At 43.1% G+C, this 12,724-nt stretch overlaps 1 protein-coding gene across 1 annotated transcript in view; it reads left to right on the top strand.

Moving 5' to 3' along the window:
• Window positions 1-415: 415 nt before the first annotated feature.
• Window positions 416-12,724, top strand: part of STK26 (serine/threonine kinase 26) — a 53,087-nt gene continuing 40,778 nt past the window's right edge. Inside the window, exons 1-2 of the mRNA XM_027609351.2 lie at window positions 416-562; window positions 668-818. Coding sequence (XP_027465152.1) covers window positions 777-818 — 42 coding nt within the window. The 5' untranslated portion in view covers window positions 416-562; window positions 668-776. The remainder of the gene's footprint in view (window positions 563-667; window positions 819-12,724) is intronic.

Genomic DNA, 12,724 nt, shown 5'->3' with positions numbered 1-12,724 from the left:
ACTAGATCGGGGAACCAAGAGGGACTTCCAACACTCCCCAAGTTTCAACTCAAGTCGTCCCTGAAGCTGCGTGTGCCCCAGCTTCGAACGCCTGCCTGCAACGTGGCCGCGTCTGGGACGCCCTCCTACCCCCAGGGTCGCCCAAACGCCACCATTCCCTCCCCAGGCCGGGCCGTGTGCCCGGTCCCCCAGTCCCCGGCTTCTCCTCTCCGCGTGCGGGGGGCGGGGGGAGCCCGCCCCTTCGCCGGCTCGGGCGAGCCCAGCCACAGCCCTGCACGGCGAGGAGCCTCGGCGCTCCTGACACCGCCCGGCTGCAGGGCGGGGGCAGGGCCAACGGCGGAACCGCCCCCAACCGCCTCCCGGGCCCGGCGAGCGGGCGGGCGGGCGGGCGGGCGGGCGGGTTGCTGGGGCGCCTCCACCTCCTCTTCCTAAAGCGGCGAGGCGCAGACGAGCGGCATCACTCGAGCCCAGGTCCCGGCCACCGCCACACGCTGAGCCCCGCGTTCGGGAGGAGGAGCGGCGGCGGAGGCGGCGGCAACAGCGGCGGGCGGGCGCCAGAAAGGTAGACTGAGTCCCAGGCAGCCGCGCCGCCGACCGCCCACTCCCCACCCCAGCCCGGGGCGACGCGCCATCAGCCCCGTCACCTCACTTCTGTGTGTCCCTCCAGGCCCCGGTCGAAAAGCCTGGGAGGGCCGCCGAGCTACCCCCGGAGGAGGAGCCAGTCCAAGCCCAGGGCGCCACCGCCGCAGGAGCAGTGCGGAGCAGCCATCGCCTTCATGGCCCACTCACCGGTGGCGGTCCAAGTTCCCGGGATGCAGGTGAGGAAGCCCAGGCCGCCTCCGCCGACCACGTGACCGCCCCGGAGCCCGGTGCGCGGTCCCCGGCGATCAGAGGCGGCCCCGGGACTGCCCTGAAGGCAGGGCCGGGCGCAGGGGCCAGGTGACCCGGGAGTCGGGCTCGAAGCGTTTCCCGGCGTTTAGGCTAGCTGGTGCACTGCGCGGGGAGGGCGGGGAGGGACCGGGCGCGCGGCGAGGTGCGGGGGAGGGGGGCGGGGGAGCGTAAAAATAGGCCAGATCCAGACACCTGCGCCTGCGGAGCGTGGTCCGGCTGGGGACTGGAGGTGGGAGGTCTTAACTTGGGAGAGATGGAGGTGTCTCGGAATTTGTGGGGTAAAACGCAAGTCGTGCCCTCCCCCCCCCCCCGCACACACACAAGTTGGGGCGGAGCAAGACAAGGGGGTGTCGGTGGTGGCGGCATTGAATTGGGCTCTTCCTGTGTGCGTAGAGCGAAGAGCGAGGTGGCTTCTTTTCCCCTTTTGGTGTTGCTTCTTAAGGGCGAAGTTCTGTCTCGCTCCCCCCCACCTGGCCCAGCCCATAGTGTGGCGTGAGAAACGCAGGGTCCTGTGTCAGAGTGGCCGAGGTGATGACTTCCCAGCCCCCTCCCCCTGCCTTTCCCACAAGACGACTGTTGCATGTGGTTAAAGGAAGCTTTTTGTCCTGGACAAGGGACTACTGCTTGGGACCCATCTTCTTACTCCAGATTTACCCAGGCCCCTCCCCCCGTTATATTTTCATTTTATTCAAGAAGAAATAAGCGATGTGTGCCTACGCTTTTTACGCGGTTACGCTTTTAAATTGGTGCATTTCAGGCTATCTACTAAATGTTATCCAGGTCTACTAACTTTCAAGCATTCGCTTTTTTTTCCTTTGCTAGTGAGTCTAAACAACCCATTTATGAACAAATCAGAGACTAGAAACATTAAAGCCTCAGTCCCTCATTATCTTCTAAGAATGTGAAAGCAGACTTTTTCAAGTTAAGAAAAAACGTTTAGAGTAGTAAATAGCTTGTGTTTCTAGTAAAAATCAAAGCGCTGTGGATTGGGGCCTCAATTTACTAATTGATGCATGGAATTCATCCTTCTTGTTAGCAATGGGTCATATTTTGTGCATGGTCACAAAAAAGTAACTTTAAAAATACTTTCCCATAAAAGGACCATTTGTGTTGAACATATATCAATCCTAGGACTCCCCTGTGTACTAAGCACCAGGCCTTTTAGCTGCCTATAGGGCACATCTGTTGAGTCCCAGGAAGTCGGTGTGTATTTAATAAAAAAAAAAAAAAAAGAGAGAGAGAGAGGAAGAAAAAGGGAAATGAGGAATGTTAGGGCTTTTTAGAAGGTTAATCCACTCAGGCTTTACAGAATGCCTCAAACTTTTTTCTCAGCACCCCCCCCCCCCCGCTCATTCTCCCATCCACCCTGCCCCACACCCCATTCATTCAGTCTGCCTTTTATTGTAGCAAGAGATTAGTAGTTTGCAGTACTAACTCCAGTTTTGCTCCCTCTGACGTGCAAAGAAGTGCGAAAAACGATTCACGGTGCTCTCCTTTCCATTATGTGGGGAGTAGAACGGTACAGATGGAAAGTTTGTCTCTGAGGGTCTCCATGCTTCTGTCTCCATTGTGTGCGCGTGCGTCAGCAGAGAGAGAGAGAGAGAGAGAGAGAGAGAGAGTGAGCCTCGAGTTCATCAAGTTTGTGATTCTGGGGAACTCTGCTGAGGAGAAAATGGTTTCTGGTCCTTATTTGGTTTGTCTTTATTTGATTTATATGGTTTCTGGTCCTTATTTGATTTGTCTTTATTTGATTTATATGGTTTAGGACCTGCTTGCTGTACAGTATTTCTTACTGCTCCCTGCTTTGTTTAATTATCCGAGTTCCCTGTCTCTTGAATTTTAAAATCTTAAGGTGGTTTAAAATGTGAAGTACATCTTTTAATTTACAAGTTCTGCCTTTCACTGTATGCCTTCCCAAAGTTGTGGTTACTTTGTCCCACATAATTTGGGGAGGGCAATAAACTCCATATTAGCAAAGAAGAGAGGGATATTTATCACTTTCTCCATCTTAATGGTAAATTCTTAGCTGCTTATTTCCACTTTATTTGTAGATATGGTTCTTAAGCATTTGATGCAACACAAAAGTTTTCCACTGTTAAAATTGTACAGTACCCTAAAAATAAATTTGATGGCATGCAGTGTGACTCTTGAGCCTAGACTACTTTTACTATTATTTTGTTCAAAAATATTGCAGACGAGATGCAGAAATATATCATGAACTTGCAAAATTCTCCTAGACTTTTATTCAAGAGTTAGGAGCAACTTTTAAACCCTTAGAGAAGTAAGAAAACTTGAGTTAGCCATGTGTTCTTGAAATTAATGTATAGTATTTCCACAAATCAGGGTGAAGTGGTCGACCAGCCTATAACTTTTTAACAGTTTATTTTAGAGAATTATGAAGATTGATGGAAAAAATGATTTTTCCAGAAATAAAAACAAAATTACTTTATCCACAGTGTTTTTTCCCCCTGAGGAGAGACGTGAAGTAGAAGCCGAGCTACCTGTTCTATCACTTAAGACTTCAAGCATTCCTGACTTTCGAACAAAGAAATTTCTGTTGCCACTAGTTTAAAATAGAAAAGAAACTTGGAGTGACGAAAGAAAACCCAGGATTTGGTCCAGTTCAAACTCTTCCTTATGAATTAGTTATTCAAACTCATATTGTTGATGTTTCTTAATATTGTGGGAATGACCATTTTTGCCCAATTACACCAAATGTTGAGGGTATGAATTTGTTTTGTACTTAATTTGTGCTTACTTTGTTAGTGTATACCTAAAGGAATTTTCCATACCAGGAGCTAAACTCTTGAAAAATATTTAAAGCACAACTTTAAAAAAAACAATAAACCAATAAACCTGTTTCTTTCCACTCAAATATTTACTCTTTAATGATTTAAAACATATTTTTTCTTTGAAGTTTTCAGTTGTAAGTTATACTTAAGTTTAAGATATTTTCCCTTAGAACCTGCATTAGTATTTATTAAGACAAGTATTCTAAATTGGTTGTTAATTCTTTCATAAAATGTAGGTGGGAGAATAAAGTTAAATGTTGAATTGGAGTACTAAGTGGTATTACGTCACGCTTTATGTTAGGTCTCTTGTGAAAGTTTTTAAGTTCCTATTAACAAATTTAAAAAGCAGTCTTCATGTATCCTTAAGTATGATAAAGGTGGTACAGTTGGTTTTGTTTTTTTGTTTTTTGGGGTTTTTTTGTTTGTTTGTTTGTTTGTTTGTTTTAAGTCATCTCCACACCCAGCGTGGAGTCCAATGCAGGGCTTGAACTCACGACCCTAAGATCAAGACCTGAGCTGAGATCGAGTCAGATGCTTAATCGACTGAACCACCCAGGCACCCTTAGGTGGTATAGTTTTTAAGTGGTTGTTATTTGAGATATGAAATGGAAATGAAGGTTAAGAATTAATGAATACTTCATTAAAGACTTTTATCTAAGAGGTGGAAAACAGTGCCTTGCATTGGTGAACCTCATTATTGGATTCTGGGAAGGATACAGAATTATACTACATGATCTCTAGCCCTTGAAGGTCTTAAAATGTTGGGGAGTTAAATCTAGTACATGAAATATAAAATAATGCAAAAATCTGTAGGGCTTATTCTAGAATAGAACTTTCTGACTGGGGGAGTTGAAGGCTTACAGAAGGTAAACTAACTGCTAAGGATTATTGGGGTTCATATGGGGGAGGGCATCTCCAGGCAGGGATGTACCCTGAGCAAAGGCATGTAGACAGGGACAGGCACACCCCCCACAAGTGTGCATGCACACACAATTTTTGTGAGATAAAATCATTTGGATTATGATGAATTCCTCTAAAGTAATAAGAGGTAAGATTGGAAAACATGATTGGGTCTAGATGATGGTGGTTCTTGAATGCTGAGGAAGGACTTTGGCCTTTGGGCTAGCCATGAAACATTTCTGAGTAAAGGAGGTTCAATGAACAGTTAAATATAGCAAGAGAAATCTCAAGATTGGATGAACTGACGACCTGGAGGATTGAGAAGCCTTTTGAGGCAGTTGAATCTACTGAGGCTGTTTCAATGGGATAATCATATCAGTACAGAGGCAGTCGACCTTGCGTTGACTGATTGCTTTCCATATGCCCAGTACTGTGAAGGGAAAAAAATATGATTACTAGACTTAATAATTAGCTAATTACAGAAGGAGAAATCAAAGGTTTTGTGGTGTTGAATATGGGAAACTGGGAGTTATGGTTCATATGAAAAAAATTGGAAAATCATGGGGAAGAGCCAGATCTGGTGGGAAGTTAATGATTTCTGTTCTAGAATTGTGAAATTTGAGGTAACAATGAGCTGATGAAGTGAAAATGTGGAACAGTAGTCTATTACCTTGATTGTGGTGATGGTTTCACAGGCATATATGTATGTCCAAACTCATCAAATTGTATGTTAAGTATGTACAATTTTTTTTAGTGTGTAACAATATGCCTCAGTAAGGTTGTTTTAAAAAATGTCCATGGGTGCCTGGGTGGCTTAGTCGGTTAAGCAGCTGACTCTTGATTTCAGCTCAGGTCATGATCTCAGGGTCCTGGGAATGAACCTCGCATCTGGCTCCACGCCCAGCGGAGAGTCTGCTTGAGATGTTCTCTCTCCCTCTCCCCCTCCCCCTTCAAAATAAATAAATAAATCTTTTTTTTTTTTAATGTCCAAAAAATATTTGAAGACATAGATCTGGAGCTTTAGTCATTCATCAGGCATATACTGAGCATTTACTATATGCCAGTCTCTTTACTTGAAACTGAAGAGGAGCCACCGAGAAGGGAGAAGTTGCTAATGCCAGAGAGAGTATGTGGAGGTGTGGGCCCTCACGAGACAGGAAGCCTAAGTGGAGGACTAGCTTGTAAGAAAAGGAAGGGCGACTTCAAGATGCATGGGAGGATGAGAAAATGTGTCAGCCCCAAGAAGGGGTTAACTGGGGGCAATCCTTTAACTAACTTTGATCATGAAAACAATTGGAGAGGGAATTCAGTTTGGTGCCATAATCTAGTATGTGGAGTTCTTACCTCCCTCACACCTTCTGAAGCTTTGCAATTTGAGGTGGAAAGAGGTTTGAAAGCATTGTCTTGCACTGATAAAGCCGAACCATTGTCCTCATTGGTGAGTGGTTGATACAGGGATGTTGAATATGCTAATGATAATGGCAGAAGACCAACTGGAACAGAATAATCAGAAACAACTGTTAGCTGGGAGAGTTGGAGGTAGTTGAAAGGTATGGGGTTAGAGAGCTAGGGGCTATAGGGAAGGTAAACAGGAATGGTGCATGGTAGGACGTGTGCCTTGAACACTAATGAGGGTCTGGAAATGGCACTTGAGGACAAAGGTCCATCATGTACCTCCCTTGCTTGAGTCATAGAAAATAAGAGAACATAATTTAGCCGGTACTTAGGAACTGATGAACATCATGATACTGTGGTTTTTTTTATTCTGCCTTTCATTTATTCAGTGACCTTGGGCAAATCATCTCCAAAATGGCAATAATAAAAGCTGCATTTCCTTTGCTTCAGTGAGATGTTATTAGGATGAATTAACCATCATCTGTGGAGTATATTTCGAGCCCCTTTGTAAAAGGTGTTATGATATATATGGGCAGTTCATCCTGCAAAACAATGCTGGGCTAATCATATGAAAACACTGTCATTATCTCATCTCTGTCCTACTTGATAACCCACATTTTTCTATTGAAATCATCCTGTCTTCCTCTCCTCTTCTCCACACTACCAGTACCATACCCGAAGTCCTCTGCTCAGCTTTCCAGACTTTTCTGTTATCTGGCTCTGGTCTACAGATGCAAAGTTTACATTATCACTGTTTCCCAGCAAGAAATCCCTTCTGTTCTGCCATGCCAGTTACAATTTAGCAATCACTGGCTGACCAGATCCTACCTGATTTTCAAGGTCTGCAAACTTACTTTCTCTGTGAACTTTCCCTGAGTGGTCCAGGCTACAGAAATCTCTCGTATTTCCAAGCACCTGTTATATCTCTTGTCAGTAGTAGACTGACAGTGCTTGATTCATACATTGCCTTAGATTTTCTCTAACATACTTGTCTTCCAAACAAGGTTGTAAATTTCTTGAAGGCGGGGACCATGTACTTTACTTTTCTTTATACCACTAGGCATGAATTATATGTAAAAGTGTTGGCTAATGAGTCCCATATAGACTAGACTTTTCTAACTTTTTTTTCCATTCTGTTTCTCTAAATATATTGTGTAATGCTTGAATTCTTACAGATCATGGAGGCTGATTTATGTGTGCACAGTGTAGACTTTTTATACTTACTAAAATGATTTTAATACATTATATGTAACACATCTAACAATCTATACTTGTAACTAATCAGCTGTCCACACAAGGAAGCTGTCATTCTCCTTACCTTCCAGGGGCCTTTGAGAGAAAAAAGAGACTCATTGCTTTCCTGGTAACTAAGGCTGATTGCAGACAAATTTGTGTCTTTGTGAGAAATAACCTCTTATCCCTTCCCTCTGTTCCCATCCCCACCCCACCCCCCCAAAAGCCAATACAAATAAATAAAAGAAACTGTTTTACTTCTCTGTCCCAGCTGTCACATTAGAAAGAATCTGATAACTTTCATTCATATTAAGATGTTTTTGATTAATGGCTCAGTGAGTGACCTCTCCCACGGATGTTCACATTTTACAGGGAATAATGTCTGAAAAATAAAAAAAGGAAATCCAGTAGTGGAACTTTAGATGGCTTGGTGATTGTTTTTGACTGAACTGTGTCTTCTGAATGAGTGGTGGTTTTACTCATTTTATTTGTTGCTAGAAAATGGAATTAGGAGAACAGAGTTAACAGCAGCAAACTCCTTTTCATTTCTTGTCATTAAGACCCAAACAATTTTCACCACAGGGACATGTAAAGAAATGTCTCTGGAAGAATGCCAGGAGGTAACTTGCTTTTCAGAGAACAAAAATCAATAAAATAGGCACAATTAAATTTGGACTCCATCTTACATACGTTTCTCATTTTGTCATCTGCCGTTTTAGACTACGATGTTATATGGTCAGGAGGGATCACATCTTTTAATTAATACTTGTGAAATCAAACATTTTTTAAAAAAATACTGACTAATTCAGGACGCCTGGGTGGCTCAGTCAGTTAAGGGTCTGCCTTCGGCTCAGGGCATGATCCCGGGGTCCTGGGATAGAGCCCCGTGTCGGGCTCCCTGCTCAACAAGGTGTCTGCTTCTCCCTTTCCCTCTGCTTCTCCCCCTACCCCCCCCCACCGCTTGTGCTCTCTCTGTCTCTCTCAAATAAATAAATAAATCTTTTTTAAAAGATTTAATATATATATATATTGACTAATTCCTCTCAACCGTCCTATGAACTAGGAAGAGCTATCCAACTGGAAAATGCCTTTACATTTGGATTTTAAAACAAAACACATTGCTAGCCAACTCTACCCACCATCCTCTTTGATGTCACTCCCCCAAATCCCATGTAATTCTGGCGGTTTACTTGACATGCCCATTCAGAGAAGCCAGGAAACCTAGTGCAGCCTGATCTCATCCTTCTTCTCTATTCCTGCCTGTCTCTCCCCACCACCTGTCACCAGCATTTACCTAACTGGGGATGGAGGTACACGCCCCCTCAGCCTGTTCTGGACTTGTTCCAGCATTTCCCTGACTGCACCCTGCTGGCCTTTCTTTTCCTTCATTTATCATACCATCATGGATTAGAATGATCCGTGTCCTAAAATATCAGATTAGTCATTGGTATGGCATAGCTCTGGCTCTTCTAGCAGAATTAGAACAGAATTGTGGTTCATACTTCCTGAGAACTAGCGTAAGCAAAATTGTAGACAGCTTTAGGTGAAAGAGTTGAAAATGTTCTTTTTTTTTAAGATTTTATTTATTCATTTGAGAGAGAGAGAGAGAGCACAAGCAGGGGGAGAGGCGGAGGGAGAAGGAGAAGCAGACTCCCTGCTGAGGTGGGAGCCCAATGCGGGGCTCGATCCCTGGACCTGGAGATCATGACCTGAGCCAAAGGCAGATGCTCAACCATCTGAGCCACCCAGGCGCCCGAAAATATTCTTTTTTTAAGTGGCTACTTTCCTCCTCTATGGTGAAGTCACTTTGAAAATGTGCTGCTAAGGACATGGAAGACATTATGTTTTTGTCTCTTTCTCACGAAAAATGTTTACAGAAAAACTTTTCGATCCTTCTTTGTGATCCAGGTAACAGATTATGTGTTCTTTGTGGTGTTTTTCTGCCCTCTCCTCCTTTCACCTGTTTAAAAAATAAGTAGGGAAAAGAAATCTGTAAAACCCTATCAATTTAAAGTGCAGAGGACGGAAAAAAGTAGTGTTCAAATCAACCACCATTGGATTTTTCCGTTTGTTCGTTACAGAACAATGGAGTGTCTAGCTGAAGAGTAACAGTTGCTTTGAATTATAGAAACAGCTTACCAGTATCTGCTTAATGAAGTTTTACTGGATTTGAAATCCATACCACACTAGATATGTTAGAGAATTTCTAAGCATACTAGTGAATTACTCTACCAGGTTTCAATAGTGCCTGGTAACACAATCCTAGGAGTGAATTTTTGGCAGGTGGAAGAAATACTTCAAGGACATCTAGACGCATCCAGATTTTTCTTCGAAAATGCATTTTTGAGTTGCTCTGTTAGTGCCTTTTTATCCCCCTCCCCCCAGCTTTCCATTAAACCTTTGGCTTTGCAACGTATCACTTTACAGTATGTTATATTAAGCTAGGACTTCACTGCTTGATGCAGTATAGTATAAATAACACAGCAGTGGGTGATGGGGAAGGGATGGACGACATAGATCATCAGGTGGAGCATAAGTTGTTTTTATAAATGCAAGAAAATTTGGGGGAGCCAAGCCAATAGAAACCATAAAGTCATTATTTCTTCCCAAAGTCTCTGCCTGCTCGGTATCGCTGCCCACTAGACCTGGGAAAGTTTCTAGACTCCCTGGTCTCAATTTCCTGCTGCCTGCCTTCACTCTGAGCAGAAACACAAAAGAAACCAATCAGCAAAGCATGCACACATGCTACTAAGTATGGTGACAGAAAATAGAACTTTGACCTCTTGTGGTTAAGGAGACTACAGTCAGTGTGTCTGGCAGCCTCAGGGAAAGAAGCATTTTTCAAATGTATGCTTTTAAAGTGCTGCTGACCCCATGGGAAGAACAGTTAGCAAGCTCATTAATTAGGGTCCTGTTTGCTTCTGTAGTTTTAGTTCAAATCCTTTGTTCGAACTTAACTCTGAGCTTTCCTCTGTGCTAGTCAGTAAATGGTAACGACTTTCCCAAGTTGGACACTGGGGGCGATCCAGGTTTACTGTTTTTCCGCCCTTAGTTGTCATGAAACAGCTGGGTGTGATTTAAATTCGAAAATTATCAGCAACCAAGTTTGGAAGGCCTACTTTGCATAGGACATGGTACTTGAAGCCTATCTTTGAGGTACAAAAAGTATAAAAAAGAGTCCCTGGCCTCAAGAAGTTTTTGCTGTACCTGGAAAGACTAGACACCTACACATTTAGAAATCTAGCACAATGCAGAGCAGTGGCGATGAATCGCAAATGAGAGAGAAACTGACATAGGAGCATGCCGTGGCAGAGCAGACTAAGGGAACGGTCATTTATAGGATACCATTCAAGGAGAGTGGGAGACATGCAAGGGAAAAGGTACAAAGGGATATGCACCAGGTTCCCTCTATCACAGAGTTTTGAGGTAGGTGCTCACTGGCTTGAACTCTGAGGGCCAAATAGTGAAAGGCCTTGAATGCCACACCAGGACATTTATTATTTTAAATCCATCTACAGCAAGGACTTTTTCAGCAAGAAAGTGAACTGATGAAAGCAGTGGTTATTTCGTTTGTTCTCTTTGTTTTTGGAAAGTTGCATTAAGCTTCCAACCCAACAGGATGGGTTAGAGAAGGGGAAGGCTGGATATAATAAGCAGATGTTGAAATAGCCCAGGCTTTCGTTAGCAAGGGTTTGATTTCGGGCAACGATGATCCAACTTGAGCATGCATCAGAACCACCTGGAGGGTTTGCTAGACTGCCAGGCCCCATCGCCAGAATTTCTGATTCTTTAGGTCTGCACTGGGGCCTGTGTATTTGCATTTCTAACGCATTCCTAGCTGCTCTGTTGATCTGGCGACCACTCTTAGCGCCACTCAAGGAAGACTAACAGACCTTGGTGAGTAATTTGGTATGGAAAGGAGAGAAACAGGATGGGAGGAGCTGAATGCAACTTTGTGTTGGAAGTTCTACAACTTCCAAAATCTCACCGTCACCCGTCACTTCTGTTTTCCTTGATCCAGGTAGGTTTGACCTCTCAGTAAATGCTCTTATCTTCAAATACAAATACATTTATCAAGAACATGAAACCTATTTATGCCTATAGTTGTGAAAATAAAACTTTGCTGAAGTGAAATAAAATGCCAGTATCCTAAATGCCAGCAAATGGCAATATTCCCCCAAAGATTGATATTCTTAAGAATTTTGATGCATTATATCAATTTGGATTGTTCAGAATCCCTTTTTTTTCACCCTGCTCTTACCCCCTCCCCCCAAAAAACCTGCTGGACTTAATAACTCTGGGCTGCTATTACGTCCAAAAATGCCCATTCCTGGTCATGACAGTCCAAAGCCAACTTGTGTTTACATATGTAAATTCCTGGAGGAGAGAGGAAGTTATTTCTGAATCTTTAAGGAAATATAAATTCCTAAATGGCCTTTCTGGGTCCAGCTATTGCTCTCTAAAATGTTCTCTCTACCTGTCAGATTAATAAATTCCCATTTGCCAACAGGTACCATGTAGAAAAGCGCAGAGCTTAGTTCAAACAAGGGATTAGAAATGAAAATAAGAGAAGCAAATAGGGCCCTACTTAATGAGTTTGCCAACACCAAACAATGTGAGCAAACTTGATTGCTCACCTCATGCACTGGCCTTGGATCTTAAATCACTTTTCAATTTCTAAAATGAACACAAGACCAACAGAAACAAAATTATCCTTCAGAATCAAAGATGTGCCCCCAATGAGCATGTTCAAAAGCATGTACAGAAGTGTACCTCTGAACACATTTAAAGCAATGATTGTCATGAGGATAAATTCCTTGGGTCCCTAGGTAACTTGCTCCCCCTTGAGGGAATTCAATTTCTTTGGGTGTAAAAATTCTGATATTTTTACCTTATACTTCTTACCTCCTGTGTGGTAGCTGTCTCTTTTCCAGGATACTCAGTTACTCTTGTGACCCATTTTTTCATTATTCTGGGTGGTAGATTAGCTTTTTGTTGAAGAAAATTGATAGGGGAGATATATATATATATACATATATATATATATGTATATATATGCGTTCACAATGTGTATGTGCACAAAGTATATTTTGTGTTTGAAAACACTTTTACTCTATTCAAGAAGATAAGGCTCAACGTTTGCCATGGAATTTTTAATCAGCGGTATCAGTTTTAGACATAACTGTTTTTAGAAAGTAGAAAAGTGGGGCACCTGGGTGGCTCAGTCCATTAAGCATCTGACTTCAGCTCAGGTCATGATCTCGGGGTCCTGGGATCGAGCCCTGTGTTGGACTCCCTGTTCAGCAGGGGATCTGCTTCTCCCTCTCCCTCTCCCTCTGCCCCTCCCCCTGCTCATGCTCTCTCTTTCATATAAATAAATAAAATCTTTTTTAAAAAATAATTCAGTAAAATATATGTAAAAATCATGTGCTCGGTAAACATGATATCCATGGATTTTGCTAAGTATTTTTATTCGATAGAAAATACATAGAATTCTTTACCATCTTTACAAA

The sequence above is a fragment of the Zalophus californianus genome, chromosome X, assembly GCF_009762305.2.
Source record: "Zalophus californianus isolate mZalCal1 chromosome X, mZalCal1.pri.v2, whole genome shotgun sequence".
NCBI classification, from domain to species: Eukaryota; Metazoa; Chordata; class Mammalia; order Carnivora; family Otariidae; genus Zalophus; species Zalophus californianus.
Note: the sequence above shows the minus strand (reverse complement) of the source record. Positions and strands in the feature narration are given on the sequence as shown.